General features: G+C 33.9%; 1 protein-coding gene across 1 annotated transcript; it reads left to right on the top strand.

Annotated features, from left to right (window-relative positions):
* Window positions 1-300: 300 nt before the first annotated feature.
* LOC107903049 (two-component response regulator ARR17) lies at window positions 301-1533 on the top strand. The gene is made up of 5 exons (XM_016829110.2): window positions 301-740; window positions 830-909; window positions 984-1061; window positions 1154-1224; window positions 1359-1533. The coding sequence occupies exons 1-5, from the start codon at window positions 578-580 to the stop codon at window positions 1453-1455; spliced, it is 489 nt and encodes a 162-aa protein (XP_016684599.1). The 5' UTR covers window positions 301-577; the 3' UTR covers window positions 1456-1533.
* Window positions 1534-22223: the final 20690 nt, after the last annotated feature.

The following is a 22223-nucleotide window of genomic DNA, read 5'->3' on the forward strand; positions in this document are numbered from 1 at the left end:
CAATTCGCAAGAGCAGTAAGAAAGAGAATACCGTTGGGCAAATCTATTAGTATCCATAGAGAATCTAAAACATTAAAAAAAAAAGGGTTGTAAAAGCATTTAAGTTAGTTCTTATGTGGTCCAAATATATTGGCCTAGGAAAGAATCATGTTGCAGTAAAGGATTGAAGACACTGATACTGGAAATCAATAAAGGAAAAAGAAAATTGGTGGGGACTGAATCAAATCAAAGAGAAGCCCAAAAAGGATCACGAAATATCTGTGATATACATTGATTTTAATGATTTTTTTACTTTGTATGAATTTTTATTTTCCTTCTGTTATCCTACAAATTCCTTTTAAGGGGCTCCACTTTCTCTCCCTCCAAACACCACCCACCACCAACCTTCAAATTCTTGTTGTTTTCTCTTTAAATACAATCTCTCATTACATTCATACATCTCTTGTGAGCTTGTTTATTGGTCTGGTCACTCGATGACCAATTTTTAATGCTATACCAGCTTTTTTTTTTTACCCTTCATGTTACACTATATATAATAGAGGGCTAAGGCAACTGTCTGCTTATTTGGTGTTCATTAATGTTATATCAAATTATGGATGGTGACTATGGCGGCAGTTGCGGTGGCTGTTCTGAGGACATGACGGTGGAGTTTGGTTATGAACCCCATGTTTTAGCGGTGGATGATAACCTCATTGATAGAACACTGGTGGAGAAATTACTCAAGAACTCCTCCTGTAAAGGTACGTTATACTTTTTATTCTTTTTACAATTTAATCCTTCATTACTTTGGGTCATTTTTCAAAGGAAATTGCTTGTGTCTTTGGTGCAGTAACAACTGCAGAAAATGGGCTGAGGGCATTGGAATTTTTGGGTTTGGGAAGTGACCAGAGGAATTCCTTGGAGGCCACCGTAAGAACCCAGAACTTAACTCTTACTGATTCATGCAACTAGCTTAATGTCGTGTTTTAAATGTCAAACTGCAGGTCTCAAAGGTAAATCTAGTAATAACAGATTATTGCATGCCTGGAATGACAGGCTATGAGCTGCTTAAGAAAATTAAGGTATTGAAAATGCAACAATTTTTTTTAAGAACCCATTTTGAAGAATAAATGTGAGCGAGCATTGAAATTAAGTTTATGTTGTGAAAAAACAGGAGTCATCAGTTCTGAAGGAAGTCCCTGTTGTAATCATGTCATCTGAAAATATTCCAACTCGAATTAACCAGTAAGTTTACCTGGAGATGTGTTTTTTTCTTCTTCTTGGCATTTTATTCAATGGTACGTGCAAAATAAATACATGAAGTTTAATTTTTCGTAGTTAGATTTTAATGTTGGGAGTATATGTAAAAAAAAAAACAGGTGCTTAGAAGAAGGTGCTCAAATGTTCATGCTGAAGCCTTTGAAACAGTCGGATGTTAAGCAATTGAAACGCCATTTGATGAAATACAGAAGCTGAAATTTACCCTTTTTTGAGGACAAACCATTACCAAAAAATGTATGAGAAACATTTATTCTAATAAAAATTATTTTTTCAGATGCAATTTCTTTCTGTTTTTTTTTTTAATCCAGAGTTCAGCTATCTTCGGAAAGAGAATATTCATTGTACCAAGTAAAAACTTTGTACTAAGTTTTATTTAAATGTTCATATATGATATAATTTTGTGTAAATTTATATACTGTGAATGAGCCATATCATATTTTTCTTTTTTCTAAATTGATGAAATGATATTATTTGCTTTATTAATATAATAAACTTTCTTTATAATAATTTTGTTTGTTACATAAAATTTTGAATATTATAAAAATTATGGTTATACATTTATAACGACATTTAATTTCGCTCTCTATTTAAAATGGATAAAATGACATTCATACCCTTAATGCTTTGACAGATTAGTTTTTCCCTCCCTGTTTCCCTCCATTGGTTCCTTTTCACCTATGCAATTATTGTCATATGTTTCCAATGTGACTTAGTTGTTAACTTGCACACTCAATTAAGTTTCATTATCAATAGTCATCATTAGTTTTGTATTTTCATTTATAATAAAGAGAAAAATAATTAGTTATGGATTATTTAAGAAAATTTCATAAAAAACACTCTTTTCTTCGTACAAAAATTTGGTCACTTAAATTTTCCACACTAAATCTTTGCTTTGTCGGTTTCAACATTGGCCTTTGAGTTAGTTGTTAGTCGTTGTTTCTCCAGCATTTTTTTCGTAGTTTTATTTTATTTTTATTTTCAACCCATATTTTTATTAGGAATTGCTCTCAAAAGACTTTATTATGATAGATCGTAATAATAGTGATATTTATTATGATAGATCATAATAATAGTGATATATTCGAGATAACGAGGAGAAGGATAGCACATTCGAGACTTGACCTTTTGTGCATCACTAATATGGTGGGTCTCTTGCGACTTTTGGTAATTTTTTCTTGGTTGATCGGTATTCATCTTTAAATTGATTTAATGATGGCGAGGCTAGGATGCAAATTTTAGCAATTTGATTAAGTTGGTGCTTTTTTGGTTTGTTTCTAAATTATCAGCGTTGCTGCAACTTGTCCTCTTATTTATTTATTTATTTATTACTTTGCAGATATGTCATTTGTGCATTAATTCATAGTGGTTTATTTATCATTTGTACAATGTGTCATATTTTTATATTATTGTTGATCATGGTTCCTATTAGTAATAATATTTTCTTCAAAAAAATTCGCTATAACAATATTTGATATTTAGATAATATTTGATTTTCTTAAAATTTCAAATAAAAAACTATAATATATTAAAATATTGATTAATGAGATTTAGATGATATCTTTAATAAAATTTACAAATGTAATTTATTTTAGGGTGTGTTTGGATGTTACTAAGTAATTGGAGGAATTCTAATTCCCTAAATGTTTTTGACTAATAGAGTGTAACTACATTGTAGTTTCATATGTTATATTTGGTATTATAAATTATAATTACGCAACTACATAATTTTAAATTTTAAAATATATTAATTATTATAAAAATTATCAATAATAGTTTGAGAAAAAAAAACAGGTAGCATAAACTAAAATCAATAAATATTGTATAATTTAGTTAAACTTGGTATAATTAATTTATAATAAATACTATGTGATGTAGTTAATTATTTAGGTTAGAATGTATAGGAAATTATTTATAATAAATAAAATTTTAAATTATTTAAACAAGATTAGTAATTAAAATATTATTATTGTATAAAAATTACTTTTTAAATTTAAGTCAAGTACAAGATACTTGAAAAGTCACATGGTAATTGGATTTTAGTGTAATTTTTTTATAATTACTCACACAATTACTCCAATTCTCACCTCTCCTAAGAATTGAAAAATACAATTGGTTTTAGTCACCCGCAATTCAACGAGACTCTTTAATTACGATGATTATGTAAGAAATAAGCCTTATGCTTAATGGTTAAGTGGATTTTATATTCCTCAGAGGTTTTAGGTTTCAACCACACTTCTCTCATTTCTTTGATTTTTATTTTCAGAAAACTAGGATGAAAAATTACTTTAAAATAAATATTATTTAGAGTAAAATCTATCAAGAATGGGTAGCAGCCCAAATGGTTAAGCATCACTCCTCCCCCCTTGCATAACCAAGTTTAAACCACCCAAGACCCTTTCATTTTATTTTGGCAGAATAGGGAAAATTACCGTGTAACCCCTCAAAAGTTTGAAAACCCTAGCTATTTAGTCCTTTTTTCCCCTAATTACACTAGGATTATGTTTCTTCTTCCTTTCCAATTAGAATTTCTCTTCCATCTCCCTATATCTTCTCATCTTTCTTTTCCATCCTCTTCTTTACATTAAATTTACTCTCTATTGCTCAAATTATTTTTGCTTCTGATATTAAATCAGTCCCCGATAAATCGATTCTCTACCGATTGTTGAAATTCTACATTGATAGCCTCCGTAATTACATCAAGTATGATAAGTGCATCTCGATCTAAAGTTTAGAACCCCAAATTTCATAAAATTTATATTCAATATTGATCTTTCAAATCAATTAGTCAATCTTTCACAGCTCTTGAAGAATCTTTCGTTAACATCATTGAATATTGATAAATCTTAGAAAACAAACGTTAAATCTTGTATAATTATTATTTCAAGGACCTGATTTATGTACCCCAGATCAAATTTGAATATGAGGAATGTTGCTAGAGATATAGTGATAGGTGTGTATTCTTTTACAAGCGAATCGAGCTTCAGAGTAGGGCCATATGGGCTTGTGGGCCACACATGTAGACCACATACCCACCATACGGCCATGTGCCTTAGAAACCCTAGTGTAGTTCGTGAACCACATGACCTTCCATACGACCATGTCTCCCCTATAGGCTGATTTTGCAATTTCCACACGACCATAGCCTGTTACACAACCGTGTAACCCCTTCACACGGCTTATAGCCTCTCACACGGCCATGTGACCCATATTTTAAAAATTATAATTTTGCCCATAATTATGTTATGTTCAATTTAGTCCCTATTTGATCCCTAAATTGTTACTAAAAGTTTTCGTGCCCTTAGTTGACCATTAAATTAGTGTTTATACGCAAATTTACAATTTATATGCTTGAATTTCTACTATTATAATGTGTTTATTGATATTGTTTAGTTGAATCATTATGGTGATATAAATAAACAAGTGGTATTAATCATGCCTACTATTAAACTGTAATTGAGAAATTGTGAGTGCTAATACTGTTATTGCCCCATTGAATACATGATAAACATGTCATTGCTAGTGTTGAATGGAATAAGTGTTAAATATGCCTACATATTTCTACGTTATTATGTTATAAAGCATGTCATATTGCATTACACCGGGGGGTGATTTGTACAGAGGAAGAGTGTGAGTTTAATAATTTACAAACTAGTGGTGGCTTGTCCACAAACCAAATGGCAATTTGTTTAATTTGCAAACATGTTGTGCACTTACAACAAGTGCCAGTAACTGTAAATATGTAGTTCGATCACAAACCCAATGGCAGCATAATTACAAATGTTTTTATCTAAAATACCGGTGGTTTACCCACAATATTTATAAACCTAGTGTCGACTTTTATCTACAATTATGTTGTGTATCCACAACAAGTGACAGTTATCTGCAAATCAGCGGTGGCTCAACCACAACCCAGAGTGATATGGTATATGAGTTCTGGGGAACTCATAAGTGAGGTGTGTAGCGAAGTTGGGTAAGACCTTTTTGATAAACTGAACTTTCATTGCCATACATTAGCATGTACATTTGAAATTGTGTTTTCTTAAGTAGTGTAGTGAAGTGATAATACGATAAATTGTTAATCTAAAGTGCTTTATGATTGTGATTATTTTCAAAATTGCTAACCCACGTGTTTTGCCTACGATTTTGTTTTGATTTTCTTGTGAACGAACTCACACTGAACTTCATAACTCACTCTCCTTTACTTTACATCTTTATAGATAACCAACTAGGTTAAAAAGCGGAACTAGCAAATCGAAGGAATCAACTCGGATTAAAGTTTTATTAATATTTTTATTTTTACCCATTATTATTTATAGTTCCTATTATTTAAGAACTGTAACGTCTTATTTAAATTGTGGCATGGGATTTAGTTTCAGGTTCATTTAGGGAATGCATGATATATTTAGGCTATTAACGCTTGAGTGTTATTTTATAGTGCATGAAACATTGTTTTCATTAAATCTACGCCAGTATGACTTTTTTGTCGCATTGATGAAAAATGAGTTTTTAAACAAGTATATAACTTATAAGTCAATCGGTTTTGAATTATATGTATTATTTCATAAGAAAGGTGGTAAAACACTAAGTTTTTTCGAAAATAGACTAAGTTTTCTCTAAAGTTAAACAAATGTTTTAAAACGACTATTTTATAAACTTTTCTAGCTTAGTAAGTCATCTCAGCGGCTAATGTAATATCTCAAATTCGGGTCTAACGTCTAGGCCAGGTTGGGGAGGTCACATTTAGTGGTATCAAAGCCTAGATTTCTAAACTCGGACTGTGGAAATTTGAGTAAGTCTACATGAATGCATAAAAAAATGGTATTTTAGGAAAAACCATGCCACAAGTTTTTTTAAAAATTAATTTTTCTGCAAGAAACTAAATCCAAGACCCCATTATCGGTCTTGACTTAGTTACTCTTGAAACTTTAGATAAATTGTGATCATTAGACTGTAAATACTTAGGAAATAGCTAATGCTTGAACCCCTTTGTTTGAAACCTGTAGACACCCTTTAGATCCTAGATTTTCGAGTGTTCACTATGACCACTTAAGGTAGACGTGGTAGGTGTAGGCTGCGTAGGGCTGCACCTGTAGAGTCGCCCACTTTTCAGGGCGAGAACCCGATCTATGAAGAAGACTATGTTGAGAACTCTACCAACAATAGTGGCAAAGGCTATGAGAACGAAAATGACGTCGTGACGTAGGTAATGCTAAAAGTATTACAAAGGGTTGCTTGAGCCCAAACTAGATTGGGGAGCCATGGATTTGTTGGGGAGAGATTCTGATCAAATGGGGCTGAGATGTTCAAAGGCATTGCTAGAACAACTCCTATCATGGCTGAGTATTGGATGAAGTTGACAGAAGGGTGGTGAAACGCTAAGGTTTTTCGAAAATAGTAAGTTTCTTCTAAAGTTAAACAAATATTTTAAAACAACTATTTTATAAATTCGGCTAGCTTAGTGGGTCATCTCGGTAGCCAATGTAATCTCCTAAATTCGTGTCTAACATCTAAGCTAGGTTAGAGAGGCTATAGGTTACTCAAACATGTCACAAGTATGTAATTACAAATAATTATATTCAAATCCAATTACTAGGCGGTTTTTCAAACTCACCCTTGTTAAAGATTATTTTCTTTTAATTAAATATGATTAATATGTTTTATTATGCAAAATTGAAATTGTAAAAATAGAATGTCGATAATGACAATATATCGCAAATGAAAGAGAAATAAAAATAAAGAACACACAGATTTTTACGTGGAAACCCTTTCGGGAAAAAAAACCACTGGCTAAGGAGAAAAAAATTCACTATGTCGAATTTGAATGAATACAAGAAGAGTAGACTAAGCCTATTTATAGGCTTGTAAAACCGTATTCTAATAGGAGTGTAGTAAGATTGAAACAGTTTATTCTAATCAATATCAAATAGATGGAGTTTAATAAGGTTTAAAAAACCTTATTCTAAAATAAAATAAAAGAAGTGTAGTTCTATATAGATTTTACTTTTATTTTATTTTGCCACTATATTTTATTTAAATAAGGATTTGTGGTAACTTAATTCTAACAATCTCCACCTTGACACGAATTCTCAATGATCAAGTTCTTCATCACGAACTCTCAACGAACAAGTTCTCCACCTCTTCCATAAAACCCCTTAAAGGTTTAACTTCAACAATGAACACCAACCAAGTCTAAGCAATGCTCAAACTTGGTTATAGGAAGTGACTTAGTCATCATATTTGCAGTTTTTTCATTAGTACTAATTTTTCTCACAACAATATCACCACGAGCAATAATATCACGAACAAAATGACACCGAACATCAATGTGTTTTGTTCTCTCATGAAACATTTGATCTTTTGTAAAGAAGATGACACTTGACTATCACAAAATACTGTACTAATATGAAATTCATCATTGAGTTCATTAAAGAGTCCCTTAAACCAAATAGCTTCTTTATAAGCCTCAATAATTGCCATATACTTAGCTTCAGTAGTAGACAAAGTGATTGTAATTTGTAAAGTGGCTTTCCAACTGATTGCACAACCTTCGATTGTAAAGACATAACCTGTGAGAGATCTTCTTCTATCAAGGTCTCTAGAAAAATCAGTATCAACATACCTAATGACTCCATCTCTAGTTCTTCCAAACTGTAAGCAAACATCAGTAGTACCTCATAAGTATCTTAAAATCCACTGAACTACTTTCCAATGTTCTTTACTGGGATTCGCTATGTATCTGCTAACTGCACTGACTGTATATGATAAATCTAGACGTGAACAAACCATAGCATACATAAGAGATCCCACTGTACTAAAGTATGAAACATGTGACACGTACTCAATCTCATCATTTGATTATGGAGAAAAAGATGATGAAAGTCTGAAATGGACTGCTAAAGGAGTACTAACAGGCTTAGCACTCTGCATATTGAACCTGTAAAGAACTTTGTTAATGTACCCCTTCTGACCTAGGTACAATTTACTTGTTTTTCTATCTCTGAGAATCTCCATACCAAGTATCTTCTTTGCTGACCCCAAATCTTTCATCTCAATTTCTTCACTTAGTTGGGCTTTAACCTTTCTTATATCTCATTTATCTTTCGCTGCTATCAACATGTCATCAACATAAATGAGTAGATACATAAAAGAACCATCATTATTTTTCTTAAAGTAAACACAACTGTCAAGGCTACTTCTTTTGAAATCATGAGAAGTCATAAAGGAATCAAACCTTTTACACCACTGTCTTGGTGACTGCTTCAAACCGTAAAGGGACTTTTTCAGCAAGCAAACATAGTCCTCTTTTTCTGAGACTGTAAAACACTTTGGTTGTTGTATGTGAATATCCTTCTCAAGTTCTCTATGCAAAAATGCAGTTTTTACATCTAACTGCTCAAACTCTAAATCATGCAGGTCACAGTACCAAACAAAGCTCGAATCGAACTATGTTTCACAATTGGGGAGAACATATCTGTGAAGTTCACTTTTGGAATTTGGCTATAACCCTTTGCAACAAGCCTTGCTTTATATATGGGTTTTTCAGCTCCTAGAGTCCCTTCTTTCTTTTTAAACACCAATTTACAACGAACAACTTTTTTACTTTTAAGAAGTTTCACAAGATCTCATGTTCTATTTTTGTGGAGTGATCCATCTCCTTTCACATAACAAACATCCATTTTTCTGAGTCTTCATAACTAACCACCTCAGAATAATTAAATGGCTCTTGGTTTGCATCTATATCTTCAACCACATTTAAAGCACAAGCAACTAGATTAGCCTCGGCATACTTCTTTAGAGGTTTAATTTCTCTTTTAGTTCTGTTTTAGGCGATAGAGTATTGTGGTGAAGAAGCAACTCTATTCTGAATTTTTGTACTGGCTTGAGGAATCGACTCTATTGTAGATTTTGGATTAATCTGATGCTCCACCTAGTTTTGATTTTCTTTATTGGAAGAGTATTTAAGAGATAAGTTTGGTAGCATAACAGTTTCATTAAAAACAACATATCTGCTAATCACAACTTTTCTATTTTCTTTTTTTTTGACAAGACAACTTTTTCTATTTTTAGGACACCATAACTTATACCCTTTTACACCAGCTTTATAACCAAGAAAAACACATTTAATGGATCTCAGTTCCAATTTTCCATTATCAACATAGGCATACACAGAACACCCAAAGATCTTTAAATCAGAATAGTCAGCAGGATTACTAAACCATATCTTTTATAGAGTCTTTTTCTCAATGGCAACAAATAGAGATCGGTTGATAAAAAAAGCATGCAGTAGAGGCTGTTTCGACCCAAAACGACTTCGGTAAGTTGTCATTTGATAACATACATCGAACTTTCTCCATGATCATTCTATTCATTCGTTCTACAACGCCGTTTTGTTATGGAGTATGATGAACTGTCAAGTGTCTCATAATTCCTTTTAACTTGCATAATTCATTAAACTTATTAGAACAGAACTCTAAGCCATTGTCTGTACGGAGGTGTTTTATTTGTTTTGCCATCTGTTTTTCAATCATAGTTTTCTAAGACTTAAATGCAGAAAAACACATCGCTTTTCTGCTTCAAGAAGAACTCCCAAACTTTTCTGAAAAAATCATCAATAAAAGTTAGCATATAATTAACTTCACCTCTTGAAGGCACTCTAGATGGCCCTCACAAATCAGAATGAATATACTTCAATGTTCTATTCGTGTTATGGATTCCTCTAGTGAATTGAACTCTCTTTTGCTTCTCAAAAATGTAGTGCTCACAGAACTTTAGTTTGCAAATTCCTTGCCCAACAAGAAGTCCTCTTTTGCTCAATTCTGCCATGTCATTCTCACTCATATGCCCTAGACGCATATGCCAAAGTTTAGTAATATCATCATCTGACAAGGAAGAGGAAACGACAGCTGCATCACCAGTAACAATAGAACCCTACAAAACATATAACTTGACAGTATTTCTCTACCCTTTCATCACAACGAGGGAACCTTTGGAAATATTCAAAACCCCACTTTCAGCTGTGTACCTATACCCTTTTGAATCAAGAGTACTTAACGAAATTAAATTTCTTTTCAATTCTGAAACATGTTGCAAGTCACTAAGTGTTCTGACAACTCCGTCAAACATATTAACTTTAATCATTCCAACACTTGCAATTTTACATGAATCATTATTTCCCATCAAAACAAAAACTTTAGACACTGTTTCGTAAGTTGTAAACCAATCCCAATTGGGACTCAAGTGGAAGGTGTAGCCTGAATCAAAGTTTACTTTAGAATTGTTGATAGAAGCGACTAGAAGTTCAACATCGCTGTAATCTTCTACAACATCAGCTTCACCAAAATGTTTTTGTTGTTCTCCCTTTTGATTCACAGCCTCCTTTTTGATCTTGTTCTGCAGCTTATTATGTGTCATTTTTTCTTGCAGAAAATACAAGTTTTACCTCTGTTTGAAGACTTTGATCTATCTTTAAATTTACCGTAATGATTTCATTCTTGTGTCCTTCCATGATCATCATCAGCATTTTGATCTTGTCTCCCACGAACAATGAGACCCTCTCCCTGAAAGTTGAGTTTAACCACAAGATGTTTCATTTTATCATATGAGGTCAACGAATCATAAAACTCATCAACTGTGAGAGACTCGCGACTATATAAAATCGTATCTTTAAAGGTTGAATAAGACGGGGGCAAAGAACAAAGTAGAATCAACCCTAGATTTTTCTTATCATACTAAACCTCCATGACCTCCAAGTTTGAGAGAATTTTTTTAAACACTGTTAAGTGTTCATACACAAACGTACTTTCCTCCAAACAATGAGCATAAAGACGCTGCTTCATATGCAACTTGATAGTTAGAGTTTTCGACATATATATTAGTTCCAGCTTCTTCCATAATGCAATGGCGGTCTTCTCCTTCATCACGTCTTGTAAATTTTCGTTAGACAAATGCAGATGTAATTGTGTTAACGACTTTTGATCCTTACGCTTCTTCTCTTTATCTGTTAATGTCGAAGGCATCTTATCTATCCCTAGCAGGGCATCCTCTTGATCCATCTGCGCAAGAACTGCTTGCATCTTAATCTGCCACAATGCAAATCTGGTGCTGCGATCCAACGACGGAATTTCATACTTCAAAGATACCATTACCGTAATTGAGATGAAAAACCTGGAAGCTCAAATACCAATTTGTAAAAATAGAATGTCTGTAATGACAATATATTGCAAAGAAAAGAGAAATAAAAATAAAGAGCACACATATTTTTATGTGGAAACCCTTTCGGGAAAAAATCACGGGCAGAGGAGAACAAAATTTACTATGTCGAATTCGAATGAATACAAGAGGAGTAGACTAAGTCTATTTATAGGCTTATAAAACCATATTCTAATAGGATTGTAGTAAGATTGAAATAGCTTATTCTAATCAATATCAAATAGATGGAGTTAAATAAGGTTTAAAAAACCTTATTCTAAAATAAAATAAAAGAAGTTTAGTTCTATATGGATTTTACTTTTATTTTATTTTACCACTGTATTTTATTTAAATAAGGATTTGTGTCACTTAACTCTAACAGAAATAATTTATTGAAATAATGTCTTGACTAAAATTTATGATTTTGAAAGAACTAATTTAATAAAGAGTGTACTTCATAGATTATGGATGTTTCTATAGGAAAAAAAGCTATTACGAGGATAAAAATAAAACATACAAAAATTAGTTCTACAATAAACTTGACTGTTATAATGAAATGTTGCTATAAAAGTAAGTTGTTCTAAAGAAGTTTGATTGTATAGTCTAAATTTTTATATTATTAGTGTGTAAAATATAAAATTTTTAATTAATATTTATTTTAATAAAATGGTTACAATTTTAGTTAAAATAAAAATAGTTATTAAATTCTACTATAGAGTAATAGAAGCATGAATTTAGAGAAACTTTTAAATCAATAGGAATATCCTTATTTTTTATTATATTATTACATTAAAATTAAAATATATTTATTTTTGAACATTAGAAAGATATTTAATTAAAACAAAATTTACACTTTAAATCCATGATAAATTACATTGTGAATATGATTTAAATAGATGAATATTAAAACTATACAGAAACTTTGTTTTAATGTACAATGTTATATATGAACTTTTATTTTATTCAATTGTATATATGACATTTGAAATTTAATTCAATTTTCAACGATCAGCAACACCATTATCAATGTAACACTACTTTTATATTTATTTATTATATACACACATAATTATAGTTATCTGATATTAAAAATAAGTAAAGTTATTTGATTTTTCAAATATGCACAAATGAATTAAGATTAAATATTTATATATAATTAAATAAAATAAAAATCAATAATATAAGACTTATCACTACGAATAAATGCATTTACACTCAACATTTAGCTATTTCCATTCAATTAGCTAAATAATCACAAAGTTCAAATTTCATTGTTCTTACTTATATAATAAGTATGGTTAAAAGTAATATTTTAATTCTTAAAATAATTAATTTATTTTATCTATGTTCAACAATTTGAGTTATATTACTCTATATTAATTTAATGAAATAAATTAAAATATTATTTAATAAGTTATTAATAAACATATAAAATTATGTGTAATGCACGTTACCTTAGAAATTAGTGTTATTAAATACATGTATCATTAATGAAGAAATATCCAACTTGAATCTCTGCCCTTCTACAGTTAACTTCTTTTTGAAAATCATCCAAACATTTGCTTACGAGGGATGAGGGAAGACATAATTGAATTCAAAATTTGGTGTAAATCAGAATTTTATTTGATGTAGAAATAAATTGTATTTACTATTTTGTTATTTTTTATAACTATTTATGATGCGGTCGTTGAGAGTACTAAAAATATCCTATTTCCTGTAAAATAGTAAAAATAATAGTAAAAATAATAGTAAAGGGGAAGTAGGGTCGAATCCTCAGGGATTGAATTGTACGAATTCTCGTTCTTGAAATCCTGGACAATTTCTTGGCCAAAAAAACCTGCGTTCCTGAAAAATAAAAAATAAAATTAAGAATCTGGAAAAATAAAAATAGAATTTAAAGTGAATTGAATTTGTGAAATTAAATAAACTACAGAAATTGAAATGAGGAAAAATAAATAGAGTTGGGAAAAGAGAAAGTTTCTTATGTGGCGAGATTCCAGCATCCGGTTGTCTCGTTCCGCCTTGGGTTCAATTCTTAGCTTTTAAGTAACCCTTTTCAACTCAAGTAAGCTAGTTATAGTGGAAGAGGACGCCTACGACCACTAGCTCTAAAGATTAGACTTACGATTTTTAGGGAACCTGACTTTAGCTAGTAATCTATGCTAGATCAACGCTTCTCAATGGCGAATCTCACGTCATTTTGTCTCTTTGGCTCGCCAACCTCTAACGCAGTAAGTTAACGAACCGACTGTGCAATCCTTCCAAAATATACAAAGCGATCGCCTTTGCATATGCTGAAAAGTTTACTTCTTAAGGGCCATGGACAGAAGCGTCAGCCCGTAGTGCGGAGAAACGATGAATACTTGGCGAGAAGGCTAAGTACGGATTCTAGGCCTCAAGAACCCTTTTTGGGGAATATTGACAACTTTCGGCTAGATGGGTTTTAGTGGCTCATGATAACGGTGGAAAAGAAAATAAATATAAAAATAGAGAAGGGAATTTTATTGAAAGAAAATATGAAGAAACAAAAACCTAGACTTTCAGGGGGAGAGCGTTTACAGAAAAAGCTAAACACCAAATAGAGTCACTTCACCCCCTATTTATAGTGTTAGAGAGATAGTCTAATTGAACTTAAATTCTAAAAAGATAAATACATTTAAATAAAGATAAATAAAGATAATTAAAATAAAATCCTAAATTTAAATAATCCTAATAATTATCTTAATATTAATTATCCTAATATAAATAAAATGGAGTCTTATAAAATAAAATCTCTTCTTTTTGCGTTTTTAGTCCTTGTGTCTTCCATACTTGCACTTTTCGCACAATCTTTTTCCTGTGTCACATATCAGCCCATTGTGTCTCCAAATTCGCACTTTTGTCCCCTAATATTGCTTTTGCCTCCAAATCGGTCCCTAATCGATAAAAAGACATAAATAGCTCAAATTAGTAAGATTAAGTCCAGAATAAACACATGATTAATACATAAAAATACGTTATTCTAGAGCATTATCAAATTCCCCCTACTTAGCCCATGCTTGCCCTCAAGTATGATTCCTGTCCATTGTGAAAATTAGATCTTACCATGAAAGAAATACTACTCCAAAGTTTTATAAAAATTAGTCAAAATGCATATGAAAAATAAAGAGAACCCTTAGCTTGATTTAAGTAAAATTTGAAAAAGTGTTCTAATTAACACAAACAAAATTAAGATCGACTTGGATTATTTCATGAAAATTAGGTAATTTACCTTTAGTCCTCACATTTTATTAATATGACTTTTTTTCTTTTTGTTATAGAATTTTAATTTAATTAATTTATTTTTACTTAGGAATATACTGTACCTTTTGACGTGAGAAGAGATGACAATTCAAGCACCCCACCCCAGTTACTCAGCCTAGCACATTCCTAATTTTTTTATTATTCCTAAGAACATATCGAACCTTTTGATGCGAAGAGAGATGACAACCCAAGCACCTCACCCCGGTTACTCAGCCCAACACATTCTTAGAAATTAATTCCGGTTAGCGGAGTTTTTGTAGCACCCCAAACCCGGCCCAGACGTTAAGGCCGAATCCGACGTGCCACTTTGAAGTCAAAAACCCGTGTTCCCTTTTTAGTGTTTTAAAAAGCCGACTTTTGTCAAACTAACCAAGTGAATGGAAGCTGGGCACGAGGTAGGTATCCATAACAGAGGAGGTGAGCCATGAAGGTTGCTTAAGTACCAAGCTCTCCGATTGGATCCAATCCTAGACATGCCCACATCCATTGCCACACTTGGTTATAACAAGTTGAAATTTCTTTGAGTGATTATCTTTGGTAAATCGAATATTCGTGACGTCGTGTTATTTTAAAAAAAAACAAGTATCGTTTTGAAATCACGCCCTAAGTCTAGCCCATTTGAATTAGTATCCATCAATTTAAAGTTGTTTTTAATAATATAATCCCAGAAAAATCAAAGAAGAAAATAAAGTTAAAATGGCCTTATTACAACCCAAAAATTAAATAGTAATTAAAAATAACTTAAGAAAACCAGTCTCTTTTTCAAACCCAAAAGTATTCACCATGGCCACTCTGAATCCCCTCCGGCTCCAAGTCACCCACATCAAGGCTCACCTGCAAGGTCAAAGAAGGGGTGAGTTTGGAGAAACTCAATGTGTAAGGAAAACCCATTTGCCCAAGTCAGCTCAAGCCCATTGGGCCTAAGCCCATTCAGGTAACAGTGATACTGGGCCAGAGCCTTTTTCAGATTACAATAAACTGGGCCTTAGCCCCTTATTCAGATAACAGTATGGCCCATAGGCCCATTTCAAAATACATGCAACATCAGTAAACATATGCAAGCCCATTTGGGGAGACTACTCAACCCACCAACCACTACACTCCACCCGAACCAGCCATACACTCCATGTGGGGAATAGCTCAACCCACCCAGCCCAACACTCCACAGTTGCAGCCTTGCTGCTCAGTTAACAGTAAATTGAGGCAAAGCCTCCAGTACGTGGACAAGCCACTTTCAGTACTTCCTCCGTCAATATCCCAGTCCCATGCATCAAATAATAACAACATGGCATGCAGTAAATAACAACAGTCAAACATGCATTTAGGTCAATTTAACCCTAGGGGTATTTCGGTAATTTATCTCCTAGGGGTAAAACTGTAAATTTTCCACTTTTAAAGGTATTTCAGTAATTTATCTATTTTAGGGTTTTTCATGCATATTCCTACCTTTCACGTACTAACAGAATCATTACCGAGGGTTCTTACCGAATTGAGCCTGTTGGCCCATCATTCCAATTTTGGCCCATTAAGCCCAAAAATATCGAGGGCACAGAAATCATGCACTTTGCAGTCCAAACATTGCAGCTTACCAAAAACATTAATCGATTTACCTCACGAGCATTCGCACACTCGCAAATCTAAAAAATACCGATTTTCGGCATTTCGGCTTTTCGACTTTTGTCGATCTAGACTAAGAAAGAGGGTGTTAGTTACACACCTGTTTGCGACGATATGCTGACGAGATCCACACACAAACCACCTACAATTGGATTACTAACACGTTAATCTAACTATTCAAATACAAACTACGTATTAACCCCTTACAATATTCGGCCAACCACACCTACAGATCATAGTAAGCTTATAAGAAATCAATAAGCAACTCATTAACAAATTTTTGTCAATGTTTACCACATAATCATAATTTCGTTGCAAGCTGTCTTCCTGAGCAACAGTCACTAAATCATTTATAACTGGAGCTACGAAACTCCAAATCAAGTGCCGTTAATTTTCCCTGAAAATAGACTCATATATCTTCTATCCATAAAATTTTTATAATTTTTGGTATGGCCAATCAATACCAGATTTTTCTTAAAGTTTCCCATGTTTCACTGTTTGACTAATCTGACTACTCTTCATTACAAATCAAATTTCTCATTGTACAGAATTCAAAATATGTTTTCGTTTATTTAATTTGAAACTAGACTCATTAAGATTTAATTACATAATTTATTCAGCTTCTAATTCATCTCCCACAATTTATGGTGATTTTTCAAAGTCACGTTACTGCTACTGTCCCAAGCAGATTTATTACCAAATCACTCTTTCATACACCTATCTTGCATACATGTTATTTAAACATGTATATCACCAATCAATCATCACATATCTATGATTTTTACTTAAGCATAATCTCCATTTCATCATTTTAAAGCACAACATGTTAGCCGATTTTTTCCTTTAGCATCTAAGGCACATGCATGATCATTTGTTTGGCTCAACTTCACCTATCTTCCATTTTTCATCAAAAGAACATGAAACAACAACCATTTCCTTCATTTTAATTCATGACCAAATGCTCACAACACACCCAAAAACCAAAATATGCTTCAAGAGTTAAGGTAGAATTAAGAAGAACTCATGAACATCAAGATAGAAGCAAAGTACCAATAACTTACCTTCAATTTTCCCCCCTCCTAGTGACCGAATATTCAAGGGTTTCCTCCCTATTTGCTCTCTCTCAAATTCGGCTATGAAGAACAAAGAATGAACAAAAACCTTCCTTTACTTCCTTTTGTTATTCTTATCACTCAACATTTTATGACACATAAATGATATACTAATATTTGTGCCATACTCATGCCATAATTCCAATAAAAATATGCCCATAATGCTTACCATACCTATCATCCATTAACTATTAAAATGCTAATGCCCATCATCCATTAACTATTAAAATGCTAAAATGCATACATTATCAACTATCCATCACCTTGGCCGGCCACTACATTAAAAGTGGGGAATTTGACATGCAAATCCTCCTATTTTGCACTACTATTTATTTGGCCGCTACAAATTAGCCTATAGCATTTTCAAACATTTTCACATAGGTCCTATTTCATAATTTCACCCCCTTTTTCTTATGGAACAAAAATTAACTAAAATTGTCAGGTTCTATCTTAAGCTTGGGCTTTCTAGACGCCCACTAACATAATTAAACCTATGCCAACATTCACAGAATTCCCGAAAATTGGGGCGTTACAACTCTACCCCCCTTAAAGAAATTTCGGCCCCGAAATTTACCTGATCGAAATAGTTGAGGGTATTATTGACGCATAGTCTCTTCTGATTCCCAAGTAGCTTCTTCCCTTCCATGATTACGCCACAGTACTTTTACCAACGGAACCGACTTCCTTCTTAGAACTTTAACCTCTCGATCTAAAATTTGTATGTGTTCTTCCTCAAAGGTCGAATCAGTCCTTACTTCAATCTCCTCCACTGGCACAACATGTGAGGGATCCGATCGATATCGTCTTAACATAGACACATGAAAAAAGTCATAGATTTTGTCTAACTCTGGTGGTAATTCTAACTGATACGCTACTGGCCCTACCCGCTTAAGAACTCGATAAGTCCCTATAAACCGCGGACTCAATTTACCTTTCTTGTCGAATCTCAAGATCTTCTTCCAAGGTGAAACCTTTAAGAAAACCATATCCCCAACCGCGAACTCTATCTCTTTACGCTTTAGGTCCGCATACGACTTCTGTCTATCAGATGCCTCCTTTAATCGATCTCTTATCAACTTAACCTTACTTTCAGTATCTGCCACCAACTCCGGTCCAAGCACTTGTTGTTCACCCAACTCTGTCCAACACGTAGGCGTACGACATCTCTGCCCATAAAGTGCCTCATATGGAGCCATCTGAATACTTGCTTGGTAGCTGTTATTGTATGCAAACTCCGCCAATGGCAAGTAGTCCTCCCAACTCCCACGAAAATCGATGATACAACCCCTTAACATATCCTCCAAAATCTGAATAACCCTCTCCGACTGTCCATCTGTCTGTGGGTGAAAGGCAGTACTGAAATCCAAACATGTACCCAATGCCTCCTGCAACTTCTTCTAGAACCGAGATGTAAACCTAGGGTCTCGGTCGAAAATAATCAACACTGGCACTCCATGTAGTCGCACTATCTCTGCCACATACAACCTAGCTAACTTTTGAAGGGAGTAATCAGTACGAACTGGTATGAAATGTGCAGATTTTGTTAACCTATCCACCACTACCCACACAGAATCTTTCTTGGTGGGTGTCAAAGGTAGCCCACTCACAAAGTCCATAGTGACTCTCTCCCACTTCCACAATGGAATTTTCACCGGTTGCAGTAATCCAGAAGGAAATTGATGTTCAGCTTTCACTTGCTCGCATGTCAGACATTTCCTCACGAACTCCGTTACTTCTCATTTAAGCCCAGGCCATCAATACAGTTCTCGCAAGTCGTGATACAACTTATTCCCTCCAGGATGCATGGCACAAAGTCCCCCATGAGCTTCCTTCAATATTGACTGTCTTAAGTCAGAGTCCTTCGGAACACAAATTCTTCCTCGGAAGCATAAAACTCCTTCAATATTCAGTCTAAAATCCTCATTCTCACCCTTCTCAACTTGTTGAAACCGAAGAACCAACGAGTTATCCTTCACTGTTTTTCTTTAATCTGCTCAGTCCAAATAGGCCTCACTTGCAATTCTACTAACAGACTTCCATAATCAAACAAACTCAAACGTGCAAACAAGGCTCTCAAATTAGAAACAACCCTTTGACTCAACGCATCAGCCACCACGTTAGCCTTACCTAGGTGGTACTCAATCGAACAGTCGTAATCCTTAAGCAATTCTACCCATCTTTGTTGCCTAAGGTTTAACTCTTTCTGAGTTAACAGATACTTTAGGCTCTTATGGTCCGTGTATATGATACACTTTTCTTCATATAAGTAATGTCTCCAGATTTTCAACGCGAAGATCACTGCTGCTAGCTCTAAGTCGTGCGTAGGGTAGTTCGCTTCATGAGACTTAAGCTACCGCGAAGCATAAACGACCACCTTACCCTCTTGCATCAGTCAACATCCTAACCCCACATGTGACGCATCGCTATACACAGTGAAGTCCTTCCCAGACTCCGGTTGAATCAACACTAGTGCTTCAGTCAATACCTTTTTCAAATGGTCAAAAGCTTTTTGCTGACTCTCAGTCCAGACAAATGCTACCCCTTTCCTTAACAGTTTCATCAATGGTGCAGCAATCAGAGAAAATCCTTCTACGAACCTTCGGTAATAGCCTGCGAAACCCAGAAAACTCTGAATTTTCGATACTGATTTTTGTGGCTTCCATCCCAGAACTGCCTCAACTTTTCGAGGATCCACTTTAATTCCTTCAGCAGAAACCACATGACCTAGAAAAGCCACTTCTCGCAACCAAAATTCACACTTACTAAACTTTGCATACAGTTCCTTCTCTCTCAGTACTTGCAGCACAATACGTAGATGCTCCTCATGTTTCTCCTCGGTTTTCGAGTATACCAGAATATCATCGATGAAAACTACCACGAATCGGTCCAAGTAAGGTTGGAACACTCGATTCATCAGATCCATGAAAGCGGCAGGTGCGTTCGTCAACCCAAACGGCATAACCAGGAACTCGTAATGACCATATCGAGTCCTGAATACTGTCTTATGAATATCCACTTCCTTTACCCTTAACTGATGGTATCCAGATCGAAGGTCAATCTTGGAGGACTTAGGAAAAACAATCAAGTGTCAAAAACAAGTTTCATTAACCACCTTAATAGTCATGAACATATTTTAAGCATGCAATTAAGTGTCCTCTTTGTATTTAGACTTAATCAAATTTACTAAAATCAAGATAGGTTAACTCCATTAATCATAATTATTTAAACTAAAAGAAATAAAACAGTGGAGATGAAATCTATTAAGCAAAATCATAATTAACTCAATAGATAAGAATCATGCATGTGGGTCAAACAGTGGGCAAGTCGTGGTCAAATTCTTGAGCATGAAAAAAGGAAAAATATTCTGTAAAAAAAATTATATGGGCAGCAACAACCGAATCAGCAACAACAACAAAGATTCAGCATCTAAAACGACAGAAATAATAAGGAATGCCTCCCCCTACTTAAACCACATAATCCTCGATGTGGAATAAATAAATAAATAGGTAGAAGAAAAGTTTAGAAGAACTCCCCGTGTAGTTACTGTCGTTCGCGCATTGTGGTAATAAGTTCTCCCTATTGTCGCTTCGATTTACCTAAACAAAAGAAGAGAATTTTATTAATATCTGAAAATAATAAATAATAAGATAAAATAAATAAAATAAAATAAAAATAAAAATTGGGTTGCCTCCTAATTAGCGCTTGTTTAACGTCACTAGCTTGAAGCCTCAACTAGTATTGGGGCTATTCCAGCTAAATTCTTTCGTTCGTATGGGTTTGGAAATTCTCTATTTTTATCACATTCACCATATTTGGGTTTAATCGTCCTTGCGCCCCTTTCTTTGGTTTCATATTTCCCTCAAGGGGTTGATCCCTTTTAAGTCGGCAATGGTCTCATCATTCTCCAAAAATGTGCATTTGAGATGTTCGGGAAGTGGTTTTAATTTCAGATCCGGTGCCTGCATAACAGGAGGTAGAAGTTTAGTATTCATGGGAGCCAATAATTTATTAACAGATTCAAAATCATCAAACATCATTTTAGGTTTATCTCCATAAGATGACTCAAAAGTTTTTTCTACTGATGAGTCAATTATGTCAACACGGTTTACGTCCAAGACTTTACTTGGGTGACTAATAGTGCCATAAACGTTAAACTTTACTATCTCCCCGTCAAACTCCATCGTGAGGGTTCCGCTTCGTACATCAATCTTAGTATTTGCAGTACTAAGGAAAGGTCGCCCCAACAAGATGTATGAAGACCCAGGAGTGTTATCCTCCTCCGTTTTTATCACATAAAAATCTGCAAGGAAGATAAGCCCATTGACTTTGACTAATACGTCCTCGAGGACCCCTTCGGGATGCACAATGGACCTTTCTGCCAACTGAATGGTAACACTTGTCTTTGTCAAAAAACCCGCGTTAAGTGATTCATAAATAGAATAAGGCATTACATTTATGGATGCCCCTAAATCGCACATAGCCTTTTTAATTCCTAAATGGCCAATTTTGCATGGAATAGCGAACACACCCCTATCTTTGCATTTAACTGATATTTTCCACTATAGCATTGCGGAAACATTTTCACCAACACTTACATTTTCATTGCCTGTTAACTTTCGTTTGTTGGTGCAGAGCTCTTTAAGGAATTTGGCATACCGCAGAATCTGTCTGATGGCATCTAACAGTGGTAAATTGATCTCGAAATTCATGAATGTTTCAAGGATCTCCTTGTCTTCCCTACTTTTTTGACACTGATTTAATCGT

Source organism: Gossypium hirsutum, chromosome A05, assembly GCF_007990345.1.
Source record: "Gossypium hirsutum isolate 1008001.06 chromosome A05, Gossypium_hirsutum_v2.1, whole genome shotgun sequence".
NCBI lineage: Eukaryota > Viridiplantae > Streptophyta > Magnoliopsida > Malvales > Malvaceae > Gossypium > Gossypium hirsutum.

Bases quoted from the DNA above. Each gene is read 5' to 3' on its own strand.
- LOC107903049 (XM_016829110.2), top strand. From the start codon at position 578: ATGTTATATCAAATTATGGATGGTGACTATGGCGGCAGTTGCGGTGGC. The intron at 741-829 runs GTACGTTATACT...TCTTTGGTGCAG, and splicing joins CAAGAACTCCTCCTGTAAAG to TAACAACTGCAGAAAATGGG. The intron at 910-983 runs GTAAGAACCCAG...GTCAAACTGCAG, and splicing joins GGAATTCCTTGGAGGCCACC to GTCTCAAAGGTAAATCTAGT.